General features: G+C 27.6%; 1 protein-coding gene across 2 annotated transcripts in view; it reads left to right on the forward strand.

Moving 5' to 3' along the window:
- The window catches only part of LOC145843780 (rho GTPase-activating protein 7-like), a 46,378-nt gene extending 42,376 nt beyond the window's left edge, over nucleotides 1-4,002 (forward strand). For both annotated transcript variants that reach the window (XM_082951005.1, XM_082951006.1), the window contains exons 16-19: nucleotides 196-325; nucleotides 592-843; nucleotides 1,157-1,377; nucleotides 2,903-4,002. In XM_082951005.1, coding sequence (XP_082807131.1) covers nucleotides 196-325; nucleotides 592-843; nucleotides 1,157-1,377; nucleotides 2,903-3,218 — 919 coding nt within the window. In that variant the 3' untranslated portion in view covers nucleotides 3,219-4,002. The remainder of the gene's footprint in view (nucleotides 1-195; nucleotides 326-591; nucleotides 844-1,156; nucleotides 1,378-2,902) is intronic.
- The last annotated feature ends 12,523 nt before the right edge of the window (nucleotides 4,003-16,525 follow it).

Below are 16,525 nucleotides of genomic sequence, written 5' to 3' on the forward strand. Positions count from 1 at the left end.
TTTTATTGATTATACAAACATACGTAAGCGCACATTGATCGATTAGAGAGCTTAAACTTGAAGCACACTTAATTTTGTCAGCATGAACTTTATGAATGCTGACACAATTTTTTTTCTTTTTTTGATTATTTTTGTTGTGTTTTTGTATCTTACCCGCACTTTGTCTTATTTTTTTTAAACAGTTTTTTTTATTAGGTCGAAGAAAAGTTCTGGTAGCAAATCTTCCGGCAACAGTTTCGCCATGAAATTCGACCAGAAAAATGATTCGGTCATCACCAACAAATGCGTGTGTTTTATGATCGACAACGTGAAAAAACTGTTCATGGTAATTAATAAAATATTGATATAAACATAGATTATTTTTACTATCTAAAGCATTAACTAAGTTTGTATAAAGTTTTGTAACAGTTTTTTTTTACTTCAACACTCAAACATTATTCTTTATTAATAAATTCAAATCAAGAAGATAAAACTTTAACAATACAAAAACGAATTATAAAGATTAATATTTTTTTAATACAAAACTTAAAGAAATGAATATATAATTTTACAAAAATAAAAAGAGCAAAATCATACATAAAAAATTAACAGCTTCCCGAAGACACGATGACGCAGTGCCGCATCTCCGTCATGCACCAGACGGACGACGTCATAGCCGCCGAGATCGGGCTGATGACGCCGCAGCGTGACGTCATCAGGCACGACCGGGAGTTCGTGACGGAGGCGCAGGTGTACTTCGGCAACCAGCTGCAGCAGCACCTGAAGGAGGAGCAGGGGAGCGGGAGGAGCAGCGGGTGGCAGTTGACCCTGTCCCCGCAGGGATCCGAGCTCATGTGCAAGAAGGTGAGGGTTGTAATAAAATAAGATAAAAAATAATTGAACTATTTCTTACGTTTTGTGAATTATAAAAAAAAATAGAATTAATTAATTTGAAAATTTTTTCAAAGCATTCTAATTAAAATATACAGTTTAGGGTTAATTAAAAATCAAACAAAACTTTAATTTTTGTATTTTTTTCATTAATTCTAAACGAGCTACTTTCAACCGCTTGAATAATAAAGCTTTTAAAAACAAATTTTAAAATAATGGGACATAAAAGTTTTGAAAACTTTATTTTTACATTTTTATTTTTGTTAAATTACCATCATTCTACCAGCTGAACGATGGCAACCCGTTGAGAGTGTGGAAGTGCAAAGTGGACGGTGTGCAGTCATCCGTATCGGAAGCGGTGGAGCGTATCCTCTTCCAGCGGCAGTTGTGGGACTCTGACTTGACGGAGTGGGAGGTTGAGGAGAACATTGACGAATCTACCCACCTGTGTAGAATTGTCACCAACGAGATGAAGCCCCACCCCAAGCGACAGTTCAACATGCTCAGGTGGGGATTGTTAACACTTTTGTTGATTTGTTTTAGCTTGTTTTGTGTATGACTTATTTATTTATTGTTTGTTTTATGTATATTAGTATTTCTTTATATACGATAGTTCAACATGTTAAGGTCGGAATATTGATATTTGTGTTTTTTATGTTTGTTTTTAAATTATTTTATTCTTTTTTGGCTGTAAAATATAATATAAAATTCAATACTTTTATGGTGCTTCAACTAACTTTTCAAATTTGTTTGAATATACATGACTTTTTAAATAGCTTTGTTTTGACTGTAAAAGTTAGATAATTTAAATCTTATACTATTTTTGTTATGAGTGTATGTTCAAAATGTTTCACTTTAGTATACTTTAATTTTTTAAGAACAGACTTTTGTACTTAATCAAAGTTTTAATATATAATTTCATATATTTAGACAGTAATTTTAGGCATATTTAAATTCTGTACCATTGTGTATTACAAATTGCTTTATTTGGATATAACTACATATAATGAGCTAATTTAAAGTCTGCATAACTTTTTTGCTTGTCTGTACATAACTGCTTACTAATTAACAAGTGAAATACAGACTTCAAAAAAAAATTACCTCTCAAAAGTCTGCATACTTGCATGAGACGTTAGTCATACGGCAAACAACATAAATACATACCAATAGTCGTACAATAAAAAACAAAAAAAAATCACTTAAACTCAAAATCAAGCGATAAAGCATGATTTCTTGCTTAAATTGTCGTCAAAGTTGCTCTTTACGGTTTAAACCTCGCTTTGAATTGCTTCTTGTGGCTTTAATTTGTTTACCAACTTCAAATTAGTGTAGTGTTGCAGTGTTGAATTACAGAGGCTTGTAAAAATAACTTAAAGTTGTTTATGTTGTTGCTATAATTAACTATATTTGAACTTTGCACTGTGTTTGAATAAGCTTTTTTAAGTTTGTTTTAGTCATGTTAATTCTATTTTTATTTTTCGTTAAGTAAAAATGTTTATGGTTAAAGCGGAAGTGTTTAAAACTTTTTGTGAAAGTTTTGAAGTTTCCTGTAATGGTTTACCACAAAACGTGCTTATTTCATTTCTTAGTTCAACTTTAGAGTACTAGTATTGACATTTTATTAATACTTTATAGAAATTTAAAACCTCGTTTTCTTCATATTTTTGTTTGTAATTAAAAAAACTAAGCTTAGATCATTTAATGTCAAAAAGCTCTTTATACAACTCAAAACTTATAATGAGTTTAAAAGAACAGTACGCTATAAAACACTGTAGTTTTCAATTTACCAGTTTGCAAATCAATATGTTTTACTAAATACTTTTTTTATACTCAATTTAATACAACGTTATAACACGAAACTTTCAATATAGTATGTTTAGCTATTTTTAAAACACTTAAAGTGTAAATGTTTACACTTTAATCGACATCATTTAGCATAGTTCCATATAAATTATCAATTTCATTAACAGAAATTTGTTTAAGATTTTACAAAAATGTTTTTACCTTTACTAAACAATAATTTCAAATACAGGCATTGGCGGTACAACGCGACACCCAGCGGAGGCGCCTGCATCCACGAGATTTCCGCCAAGCCCAAGAACTCCCCCCGCGACGAAAGCAACCACGTCACCGGCGCCATCCTGACGTCGCGCTACGTCATAGAGCCGTCGGCTTCCACGCACGAGGGAAGGTCGACGTGCAGCGTGACGAGGGTGTGCAGGGCCGACCACCGGGGGCGCAACCCCGAGTGGTACAACAAGACCTACGGCCACATCGTCGCCAGGCAACTGTTCTGCATCCGGGAGAGCTTCAACAGCGACGCCACTAATGACGTCATAACCAGATGATTTTGGCTTTGCGAAGTTTTGTGATGTCACAAAACGTCATGATCAGCGTCGACGGTTCTTGACTCACGAGTTGTGTGTGACGTGATAATGAAACAGCTACGAGCCGAGTCGAGTGGTGGAAGTGATTCGAAAAATAAAAAGAACAATTTCATTTTTATGCTTAAAATTTTTTTTTGGGTTTTTTCAGCTGCACTTAACCGCCTTAAAATTAAAAACATTTTTTTTCGTTATCTGAACATTGTACTTTTGTACGGCAGCAGTTCAAGTTTTTTTTTTATTTTGTTGTTTTAAGCTTTACTGTCTGAGTTCACTGCCTACTCCCTTTTTTTTAATAATTTTATTGCCGTCCTTTTTACGTTTTGTTGTTTCATTTTTAATGGCGAATTGCCACTAGCCGCACCTTTTAAACACTTTCTGCTGCTAAAGTTAAAAACTTTTGATTAGAAATAGACTTTTTTTTTAGTTTCGAAAAAAAAATGAAAAAGTAGTCAATACAAGAGTTGCAGACTTTGCATCGATAAAGAATTAGTTTTTTTTTATTAGCTTTTTTTCTAATAGTGTTGTCTAAACGCTTTTAAACGTAGCTTCCCTATAAAAAGCAGCAAAGTTTTTATTGCTTGTTTGAAACTTTAGTATTTATTTCAAGTTTTTGACGTGTCCCTTTTTGTTTTAAGAGGTCACTACTGACATAGTCTTTTTTCTCCAACAACAAATATACAACGTGCTTGCTTATTGCGCATTCATAATATTTTAATTTATATACATTGAATAAAAATTGTGAAAACTTTTGCATTTTGTCTGATTTTTTCCCAAAACTCCATAAAAATTGCATTACCTCAAATTGCTGTGCAATTTTACAATTACCTTTGACCATACTGTCTGAAGAAAACTTCAAAGCAAAAAAAAAATTGCATATTCCATTTATACTCAATATGAACCCGTGCAAAATACTCCTTTAGTTTTCCATGAAAGCATTCCGCATGCAAAAATAGAATTTAATTAGATAATTTTCAGCATGCATATTGCGAATGCCTTTAGATATGTCGCGGTTGCTGCAAGTTTTCCTCGAAAAAAAATACCTTAAAAAACTTCACAAAAGCCTCTTTTGAAGTTGGTGTTTTTTTTCTTTTCTGTTTTTTGAAACCAGTTTGAACCCGGTTGGTGTTTGATAACAAGTTTAAGTTAAAACTCGTGTGCTCGCTACATGCTAGAATGGAGAGATCTAAACACTAATTAAATGCTTTTACTTCGCATGAACTGGTTTATATTCAACGAAATTTTGAGCTAAGTTATTTCTTTTCATAACCAAAAAAGTATAGTAAGTAAGTTGTAAAGTAGTGTAAAAATATGGTTAAGGTTTACATTAAAATTTAAGTGTTTTAGAAAAATCTGTGACATTATTTCTAGGTACATTACATAAACATTAAATGTTCTAACTTCTCAAGAACGAATTTATATTCAATGATAAAACAAGTTAAGGTTTTTACTTTTAGTAACTAAGTGAGTATGGTGTAAAAATAGTTATAAAGCTTTGTGAAAAAAAATAACACTTGTTTAAAACCTTATAACTATTTATCAAGTGGTATTATTTTTAGGTAAATTAAATATGCTTCAACAAACGACAGATAAGGACATACGGTTTTTTTGTTACATAAATGCGATTAAGCTTGTTAAGTGGTTTGTTTTTGACAATACACACGAGATAATTACAGGTAATTAAAAGTTTTAAGTAAACAGATAATAAAAATCAACATTTGCTAAAATAAATATTTAGAGTTTTAATTTGCATAACTTATTTAATGAGCACAACAAATTGTAAAAGCTGATTTTATGTAGTAAACTAAGTAAGATAAGTTTTGTTATCTAATTATCTTTTTGAATAAATTAAAAAGTGATAAGATAATTATTTTTTATCTTAACCGAAAAGTAGTTTGGTCTTATAAATTTAGGTAATAATATAAAGTTTTTAAAATGTCTGCAATTATTAATTTTTTTTAATAAAAGTGATTTAAAAAATAACGAGTTTAAGAATTCTTTCAAGCTTTTAAAAATTTTGTTTTTAAAAATGCATTGTAAAGAATCAGTGAAAAATTACTATAAAATAATTAAGCGTTTTCAATAATTGTTTTTTTCTAAATCATTGAGTTAAACTTTAATAACCTCTTTTGAAAAGACTCTTCTTAGCTTCAACTGGCGCCTTAGTCTGACACATAGCTAGAAAATCAATACCATCAGGCTAATTTCATTTGACTGCTTCAAGAAAAAATACCTAGCTGATAAAAACATTTTTGCAATAACTTCAGCTTATTTATTGTGTAAACTTTATACTTTTATCTTAACTTTTTTACTGTTTAGCATCATGACTTTATTTTTAAGTGCTATAATTAGAAAGTAATTCAAAAACAAAGTGAGTTATTAAACGCTTGATAAATTAAAAGCTACATATGATCAATAATAGCTATGATCGTTTTGTTTGTATCAACTCTTTCGATAAACTGATATATTTAAAACTAAGTAGTTTTAGAGCTTTTAAAATAACACTATTTTTTAGGATTTAACATAAAAACATAATTTGATGAAACTAAAAATTTATTTTTTTCTATCTCAAGTTTTTATCAAAAAATTAAATTATATATACAAGTAATGACATTTCTATGTTTACTATTGTGCACTACTTTGTGCATAATTGCACTATCGGCGGATAAACTACTTAACAAACAAATAAAAATAACTTCAAAAAAATATTCAACTATTTTTCACATAAATGTTGTTTAGCTACAAAGCCTCTTTATTGTTTGAAAATCAAGTAGAATGTAAGCACAAAATTGGCTTTTTTAGATAAGTGAAATGACCTGATAACTTCTGTAACTATTAAAATCTCAGTAATATAAAACTAGTGTGTCCTTCAAACCTAATCCTTCAATATTTAGGGGTGAGCTCAAGTACCTTTGATTAAGACAAATTTAAAACTTGTAAATGAACTTCTTAGTTTTAAAATTATTTTTTTGTACGAGTACTTTAACTTAAGAAACTAATAACATTTTAGTGTTTACTTTGAAAACGTGTTTATATCTACAATAAGTGTTTAGAAACTAAGCAAAGTTTTATATCATTAAAAGATTCAAATGCTAATTTTGTCTTTATAAACACTTAACCAAGTCATACTCCATATAACCTACCATTAATTTATTTCAAATTGAAGTTGTTTTACTATTTGAAATATAATATGCACCAACTAATGTCACAGAAGTTTTTAAAATCGTTATTTAAATTTGTTTTGTTTGTAGCCTTTCTTGCATGTTTATAAAGCAAGCTATTTATAAAATTCAGACAAACTTCAAGCAATTATTGTGTATCTTTTAAAATATATTGTCTAAAAACTATTAAAAGAAGTTAAATTTAGCTATACAAAGCCAAAAAGACTTTAATAAAGACCTTAATTACTTAAAAACAAGTTCGTTGAATAGAACATATTTAGTAATAATGCTGTCGGCTATATTACGAAATATTTCAAAACTTCTACATGCAATACACAACAGTTGAAGATATTTGAAACATGTAAAATATTTTAAATGATAAGATGAAATAGAAAGCATTAGTCAGCGAGTAATTAATCAACTTTTCAAAGCAGGTGTTGCTTTTAAACTAGCATCAGTAATTAGAAAGACCAACTCTAGAGCGGAACCATTTTAAGCTGTGATGAAAGAATAAGGCCACAAAAATATTTATTTATTAAGTTATACTATGGATTTTCAAGTAAAAAACTGAAGCTACACTCAACTAATACAACAGTCATGACTTTTAAAGCACAAATATAAATTTATAAATTTTAAATGTAGAACTTTCTTAGTGCATTTTAAAGTTAAAATAAAACCAAGCCAAAAACGCAAAAGCAGTTGATTTTTTTATTTCTTAATCTGATAAGTATTAAAATTTGTTTAGTTATATTCTATTAAAAATGTGACATCAATTTTCTAACTGTACTTTTCTGAAGTGTGTATTGAAAAGATGTACAAGTAAAATGTTTAACGTTCATCCTTAAAACTCCATAAATTACTAAAAACTTTATTTGCGATTTAAACTCTGTTTTATCCTAACTTTTCTAATCGTTAGCAAAATATTCGTGTTGTAGTCTTTAAAAGTTTAGATTTTGAGTTTTCTATTTTTGCCATGTTTTTGTGATACCACTCATATTTTTAAATTGACTTTTAATATTAGAATGGTAGTTTTATTAATTAGGTTTGTTTAAAAGGCTACAAAATAAATAATACTTGAATTAGTGAGACTGACATCAAAATATAAAATTAAAAATAGTCAATAACTTTTACTTTATAAGAATGACGTATTAAGAAAATTATCATTTTAAACAACATTAAAAAATAACTGTATTTTACGGTTCACAAAGTTGCAGTAATCTTAGGTAAATTCAAATTTTCTAAAAAGACACAGGCACAAACTTTGTAAGAGCAAAAGTGTCCTTAACATGCTTAGCCATCAAGCCTTTAAATTTTTGGTTTTTAAGCTCGTTTTCTTGAAGTCTTTTTGTCCATACCAAATAAAATAAAGTAATAGCGCAAATAAAACTCGTTACTGCTAGTGTTAAATTATCTACAAAGAATATCAGCTATTTGTATTTGAACCTTAATTTGAAATATGGGACTTTTTTTCGTATCTCAGTGTCATTTGATGATTATTAAAAAAAAAACTCAAAAACACTAAATGAGGGGTCGGGAAACTTTTACCTGCGGACTAGATCCTAGATAAGATAAGCAGAAGTTTTTGGCAATTTTTTTTTTGTATAAAAAACTGTTCAAAGTTAGTTAAGTTTATCTTTTTTCTAATAAATACTTACAATTGTGCTCTTAATTGAATTTTGAGAACTCGGTATTACTTTTCAAATAATTATTTAATTACAAGGTAACTTTTAAAGGTCAGTGAAGACTTTTTTCTTCTTAATTCGACCTGGAAAAGTAAACTTTTTCCGCTACTTATAAAAATCTGCCAATCTTGAATTGATAGCCAAAAGTTTTGAAGATTTTTTATCTACCTTCTTGATAAATGATGATAATAAAGTTTTTTTTGGAGTTGATTTTTAAATTTATAATAGATGTAAAACTACGTGAAAAATACTTCTTAAGAGTCATTTTTCAATTTTTATGTTAACAAGTTAGTCTTGTCTAATTGCCATTTAGGTAAATTTAAGAACAATAATTTTTATTATTATAGTGTTTAATAACATCAAACAGATAAGTTATCTTTAATATCGAAAGTTAAAACCCTACAACTGACTTTGCTATAACTCAAGTCAAAGAAAGCTAAAAGAAAAATCAATTTAAACACTTGCAAAGAATTTTGATAACCTCTAATAAAATAAAATATTTTCTAAATACTAGGTACATTTTTAAAACATACTCAATATAAATTTTGTTATATGTTTGTAAAATTTAAAAACAGCACTAAGATAAAACTTTCGGTTTTTTTTTTGTATTAGCTAAACAAAAACTTTCTTCAGGAATACCTTTTAGCACAGTAAGTATTTTTTATATGACCTCATTTAAACATTAAACTCAACTAATTAAGATGACAATGTAAGATGATTTCCTTGTATAACTAGGTAAATTTTTAAAATGTAAATAATTAAATTGTAAAACCTAAAATATACAATGAACCTAAGTTGTTTTCAATAAGTGTGCAGAGAGACTGTTGTAATGTTTACACTAAATTAGCAAAAATTAAAGGTTTTTTCTAAAAAGACTATTACTGTGTAATGAGTTTAGGAACTAAGTTACTTTTCAACACTTATTAGTTAGTTTTAGCATAACTCACAACCATACTAACCGGTGTTTTTGTCAAAATAACATTTCTTCATGTTAGTCTAACTTAAACAAAATTTCTTGTTAACAGCTAATCTGTAAACTTAAAAACAAGCCATTTATACAGTTTAGTTTAGAAGTGGGCAACGTTTTTAGTCGGCGACCAAGATTCAAACAAATTTAGTCTTTGGCATGCTGGAATATTGCACTTCAATTCAATTCACTAAAAGTATTCAATAGTTCAATTCATTTCAACAAAACACTAATACCATCTTAATTTTTTTGTATTTGATCTAATGTAAGCTTAAGATATCCCGTAAGTCGTACCTAGGATTTTTATTTAATTTTTGATTTTCATTTTAAATCCTACATTATTTAGTCTAACGTTCAAAATTTGGGTTAGTATTTTTTTACTAAGTAGACATTTTTATAGTAACTTTTAGTTAATGTTGAAGCTTAGTCTGAAATTCGATTAGAGGTTTCAACTTTAGTATTGTAGAGCAGTACTTAGATTGAGTAAAGAATAAACTATTTAATTTTTTTTTCATAAAATAAGTCTTAACAAAAATGTGCTTAAAGTTATTTTTGGCACTTTAAAAAAACTCTTTTTAATATATTTGAAAATAAATTAACTTATGTTAATTACATTACACAAATAAAGAAAAAAATATGTTACCACAAAATTTGAGAATTTAAAACTAAGAGTGTTTTTGTTACATATCGATTAAATATACATACTTTATGTAATCTAATTTTCTTTGTTCGTTATAACTTTCATTAGATATAAAAAAGATACAAAATATATGTGTTAAATTTCTTATTAAAACAAGTTTATGTATAGACTTAAAAAATTATAAAGATATTTTGAAGAGTTTTTTTTAGTATACATTTGTATAGGTTACTAAAGACTTTAAAATTAGCATATAAGTTATTAAATTAGGTTAAGTTAATAAACTAATTACTTAGTTTATACGAAAAAAGTAGGCTACTTCGTTAGCTTAACTAATACGAAACGTCACAAATACAATCGAGTTATTGGGAGTTACATGTTGTGCGAAATGATAAGAGCTAAGAGATTGCTTATGTATAAGAACAAGATTGCTTAAAACTGTTTTTATTAGGTTTACGTAACTTATTACATATGTGTTTAACCATGATTTTATTTTAATAATTAATCAACAAGGTATTAATTGTTTTAGTACTATAATTAAACCTAATATCGTACGTAAGTCTATAAAGACGACGCTTATAACTTTGCTTAAAACAAAACGTCTGTTATGTCAATGTAAAAGTATTTTCGATGTTGTAATTTTTTAAAAAGGGTATAAATAAATGTTTTTTTATACAATTTAAATGTAATTTAACATGGAAAAAGTGCATAAAAGTATATTTGCATCAAATATGTCGTTCAAGTTCTATTTTATAAACAAAATTTAGTCTAGCTAGTTTTGTTAAAAGCCACATTATAGACTACTCAACTTTAAATATTAATTCTAAAATTTCGGTAAATATTTAGCTTTTTCCTTAATTTTGATTATATTGAACATGAAAGCTAGTAAAGTTTTCATACAGAAGAGTTAACTAACGTTTTACATGAGTTTTTTAACTATTTTTAAGTAAACTAAGCAAATGATATAGCAAATCGTTTACACAGAACATTTATAAATTCGAATCAGTACAAATCAAATGAAAGGCAGTTCGGACATATTCTTTATCTTGCTATCAGTTTTCTCTTACACCGCACTTGTTCACACTGGTGAGATAAGTATGCTACTATAAATTTATATAATAAGTTTAAATTTTACTGAACTTTCAGTTCCTAAATTAAACAACGATAAGTAGTCAAACTGTTTTTTAAACTAAATTGCTTGCTGTTTCAATGCAGCAAGTTGTTTAAAAGCAAATCATGTTTATTTTAAATCAAAGCTCTAATACTTTGAAACTATTTTCATCGAAGATCTTTTTTAATTTTAAGGTGCCTTAAAGAGGAAAGTATTATTAAGCAGATTTGTGATAATTTTTGAAGTTACTTTTATTACATTTTCACATCTAAATTAGCAAATTTAAGCGTATTCTAACTAAAGTTTAACTAATTTCATTCAGGAACAACAGTTTCAAATTTAGTACAATAACTCTTTAGGGCTACTTCAGCAATAAGTTTTTCTAATCAGCAACATACAAGTACTTACTTTTCAACTTTACAGCAATTAACTTTTGAGTAACTTTAAAAACAATGGTATCAGAATAGAACAATAATTTTTTAAAGGATTGTTTTGTGTTTACTTTTATTAATGATTTATAAAAAATATATAAAATTTTACAGCGATCAACTGGGATTGCTTGCTGGAAAGAAACGAAGGAAACTGCAGCCAATCAGAAACGAGATTTTACTACGACCCGGATAAAAACGAGTGCTTGAACTTCACGTACACCGGTTGCCATGGAAACAAAAACAACTTTTTGAACGAATCGCATTGCCTGAACACTTGCTTGATAACTCAAGATTTCGACATCTACCCGCCCTCCGTTCCCTTCTACCCAGATTATAACGTCACAGACGATGACTACGTAGATAACAATTACACAGACTACGATTACGGTAGAGATCATGACGTAACAACTGTCGACGAAAGGAGAAAGCGAGCTTGCAGCCTTCCCTTTAGGCAGAACAGTACAAAATGCAACCAGGTCATGCAGCGAGTGTACTACTTCGAATCGAGCACAAAAACTTGCAAGCCGGTGGATGCGTACTGCGTTCAGAGCTACAACGTTTTCTTCAAATCAGATGAGTGCCAGCTGACTTGTGGGGAGGAAATTCTGAACAATGGAACTGAAGAAAATGTTCCTGGTACAACTGTTAAAAACGGTGAGTTTATTTCTCTTTTTTTTGTTAGTTTGGTATTTTTATGCTTTCTTCAAAAAAAGTACTTTACTTGAAAAATCATTTTAGCTTTAAGACTCAATATTTACTTAATTAATATTGTAAATTTACAAAGTTCAAACATTGAAATATTACAGAATCAAAAAACAAAAACAATAGTCAATCAAAAAACATCTACAACTGCAACTTGCCCTCCGACTCTGGCCCATGCAGAGCGAGCATGCCAAAGTACTTCTACAACACCGAATCTGGCGATTGCAAGCTTTTCGTGTACGGCGGTTGCGGCGGCAACGCGAACAGGTTTCAAACTAGGGAATTTTGCGAGCTAGCGTGCTACGAAACAAACAACGCAACAGAAGAAAGTGTTCCTGAAACACCTGTTAACAAGGAAACACGCAGTTCCAAGTACATGGTCATATTGTCTTTGTGCGCGTTTTTGCTGTGCTTCGTCGTCGCGTTTGTGGGCTGCAAGATGTGCAGATCGAACCGCAGAAATCATCTTGGAGTGTGACGTAATAATGAAGTATATATAGTTCTGATGCTCCATTTTCTACTAATGTTCTGAATATCAAAAAATTAAACTAAAATATTTCAGGTTACTGCTTAAAGTTTTATTTGAAGTACGACCTCGTACGAACAGAGTTTAAGTATTTTAATTTTTATAAACTATTTATAAAAGCTTGATTTAAACCAAACAAGGCTGAAAAAAAAGTTTCTAGTAAAACTTTGATATGATGTGCTCTCAAATCCGTTATTAATAAAGTTAGATAAAATACGACATTTCTTTATAGCCTGTACACGTAGAAAAAAACTTAAACTTTTAATTTAAGTTAAAAAAAAAATTCTAAAATTAATAATTTGCTAACTTCAACTCTTTTTTTCATAAGTTTTTATCAATGCTTGTGAACATCTACTTATAAAGTTAACTACTTTGCCTAAACTTTTTCTTGTAAAAGTATATAAAGTATTAATGATTAGAAAAATATTTAGACTAAAAGTGGTAGTTTTCAATAGCCTTAACTAAACTATTTGTTCTTAAAAAAGTATAAAAATTTGTAAGTTAATTGGGCAGGGTTTGACCATAAATCGTTTTTTTAGCTTTTTACTTATTTTAATTAGTTTACTGTTTCTATGTACAGCTTATAAATAGTTTTATTTATTTCATTTTAATGTATGCTAAATTTTTTTGTTGCAAAATAAGCCTGCTTTTACATGTGTATAAGTTTAAAGTACAAGCAGTGTAAGTAAAAATAAGTTCTCAGGTTTAAAAAAAGGTTATCACAAGTATATTTTCAGCATTTAATAAATGAAGTTCCAAAATTTTATATATTATTCCATATTTTAAAAACCACCCTACTTAAAGATCTTTATTGAAGGTTTATTACCAAACTGTCCTAATATTAATATAACATAGATTAATATAGATTTAAATTAAAACGACAAAAATCAATGTTAGAGCCTTTTATAAAAGTTCAAACTAAACAGTTTTTATCACTCTTATAATATTAATTTATACTTAAGTACTTTGGTTTTTTTACAAAGACAAAATTTAAAACGTTTTATAATAAAAAGAGGTCACAACTTAAACTGGTCAAAAACGTTATTGAAAACTTAACAAATACTGGTTGTTAAAAAAATTGATCAGTTTAAATTTTTTTAACCAAATTAAAAATTTTTGTTATAAATTATAAAAATTAAATGGTTTTGAAATTGGCTACATTTAGGATAGGACAAACTATCATATTTCATAAAATATTTGAAAACAAGTTGTTGTAAGAATTTTAGTTAAAAGTTTAAAGTACTTTAAGTTTGAATTATTATAAACAAGATATACTATATAAAAGTGTTAATTTATAACTAAAAATTTAAACTTATTAGTTATAAACTTCTAAAAAATATAGAATTAAGTAAAAGATATTTATTAGATGTCTACCAAACCAATTTAAAAGAAAGCTTAATAAATTTCGCAAAATTAACAATATGTTTTTCAATAACAAACTTACACAGTACTCTTTCTTTATTAAATTAACATATGTTTCTGTGTTTAAACAAGTTAATACACTTCAACGGAGCTATAAAAGCTCTAGAGATACAAGTAAACTTGTTTCGCTAGGATCTATATTAGAAAATGCTAGCTTTATCCCAATGTGATAAAGCCAGCAAAGACATGGGTTACTTGCGGAGAAAAGTATAGTGTCAACATTTGTTAACTAAAAATTTGACTAAAACATGTACGTACATCTTAAATGTGTATTTTTACCTATATATTTTAAATTAATTTCAAACAATTATTAACACCAAAAGCATTTGTTTAGTTTACTGTGATAAAAGGATGGAAATTAAAAAAAAAAAGTTCAAAATTAAAATAGTCTAAAAATGAATACCAATTTTGTTACTTAAAAATTTAAGCTGAAGTTATATTTGTTTTAATTATTATTAAAACTATTTGCATAACGTTTATTAACTAGATTACGGGTGGGCAACGTCCGGCATCTGGAGTGAAAATTACTGGTCTGCTGATATTACAAAACTCAAATGAAACTCGACCCGGAAAAGGAAAATTGAAGCCTACGAGCATTTAGATCTGATCCGCTAAATTCAATTTTGAAACTTACATTAGACATTCTGTAATTTGAAATGAAGAGCAAAAACTAAAAGAGGTCTTCGGTACAATTTTTGAAAATAAAAAGAAAGATAGAACTAACAAGTTGTCGAAATGAATTTTAGAGTGGTAATTTGAAAATTAAACAACCTTGAAGTGCTCCTACTCGCAAAGGACTAAATTTTTCTACATACGGCTCAATTACTAATATTCGTTATTAATTTCGCCGCCCCCCCATACTTTATAGTATCGGTATACATTATATATTTAAGATTTATATAGTTTTTAGCCAAACTTTTAACTTATGTTTACCTATTTTTATTCTCGTAAAGAATCTTTTGAAAGTTTAACAAGAATTAAAAATTAAACATATTGTTTGAAATGCAAAGTTCTTTATTTATTAGATGTAAAAATTATATAGTACGCCTTGAAGTATTTTTAACTAATTATAGATGTTTGGCAGCATGGTTAAAAATAAATTTATTGTTTTTTTATACATTAATACTTTTATAAATTTTCTAATCTGTAAATAATCAAAATTTCAGAAATAAAATTTCAGTAATAGCTTTTACTGTATAGCTTTTTATAAAAACTAAAAGTTCAACATTTCTTAATTGTATACAAGTTTAAACCAAATGAATTTTTATAAGAAGAAAACATCCAAGATCTCCATTTTTTAAAAGTTAAATAAACTTAAACCGATAAATTTCATTTTCATATAGCAGTATATTAAATACATTTGTAATAACAAGTTAAAACAGCTTGTTAGTAAGTTGTGATCTTTTTACTTTTACTTTTGTTATTTTTCAAGACTAAACTAAGTTAGCTACTAAGTTATCTTAAAGTAATAGAACGTTGTATTATGATTGTTCTTGATTTTAATATATTAACATTTAATTATTTTTATCACTCAAATCAAAAAATAAACTGAAAAGTATTTTTATTTAAAAATAGAATTTATAAAGTACAAAGAATATTATTAATTATAAAAGCGTTTTAAAATAGTCACTACTTTAACGAACTTACGGTGTAAGTGTTTATTTAGGCCTCCAGTTATGACTTCTTGTCATTTTATTATAAATTCATATTAATATAAACTTACGTTTGTATTAGTTTGCGAATATTTTCATATTGTATATACAGTAGAGATATTTAACTATGGTGGTTTATTTAATTACAAAAGGTATAGAAAATTTTGAGTTTTGAGTATAAAATGCCGAAAAATTATTTGATTTTTTTATAAACTGACAACTTATTTATACTTACAGCTACTTGATATTTGTAATTGGAACTTGAAAAATAATTCAAAGAAAAGCATAAGTATGCAAAGAAAGTTTATTTTGCATTAAGTAAAACTTTATGCGCTTTTTTGAATTAAACTTATAAAACAATTAATTTTTGTCAATAGTAGAAGAAATAAACTACTTAGTAGTAGAAAACATTTTTTGTTTCAACTGTGAACAATTCAGTTACATAATTTTAAAACTTGTTTAGTTTAAAATTTTACAATTTACTATACAAATTTAGTATTTACAACATTGGCTAGTTTATTCGCAATTCGAAAACAATTTTAAAATTTGATACATTTATATAATAAAAAGTTTGACTTTAAACTTTATTTGTAATCGATTAGAATTTTTAAGAAACTTTTGTGATGAGAATTTTTGCTAGCAAAATATCTTTTTTTAAACTAAATCAAAGCATTAAAAATAATTTATGATAAACTTCTTAAAAATAACTTTATTTTAAATTTAATTTAGTTTTATTTACAAATTATAGTGATTATCATATTATATTTTTTAATGATTGAACTTATCTTTTTAATTTAATTTGATTAATCAACAGGTTCGTAACATTTGCTATTTAAAGTCGGTCGGTACAGAATTACTTTTAGTTTCACAGAAGCTTTAAAAAAACATAAAAATAGTACAAAATTTTCATATTATTATAACCCTTCCATGGAAACCAACAAGCCAGCTTAGACGACATCAGAACCTTATGTACTCTATTA

The sequence above is a fragment of the Thalia democratica genome, chromosome 9 (assembly GCF_965202585.1).
Source record: "Thalia democratica chromosome 9, ktThaDemo2.hap1.1, whole genome shotgun sequence".
Classification (NCBI taxonomy): Eukaryota; Metazoa; Chordata; class Thaliacea; order Salpida; family Salpidae; genus Thalia; species Thalia democratica.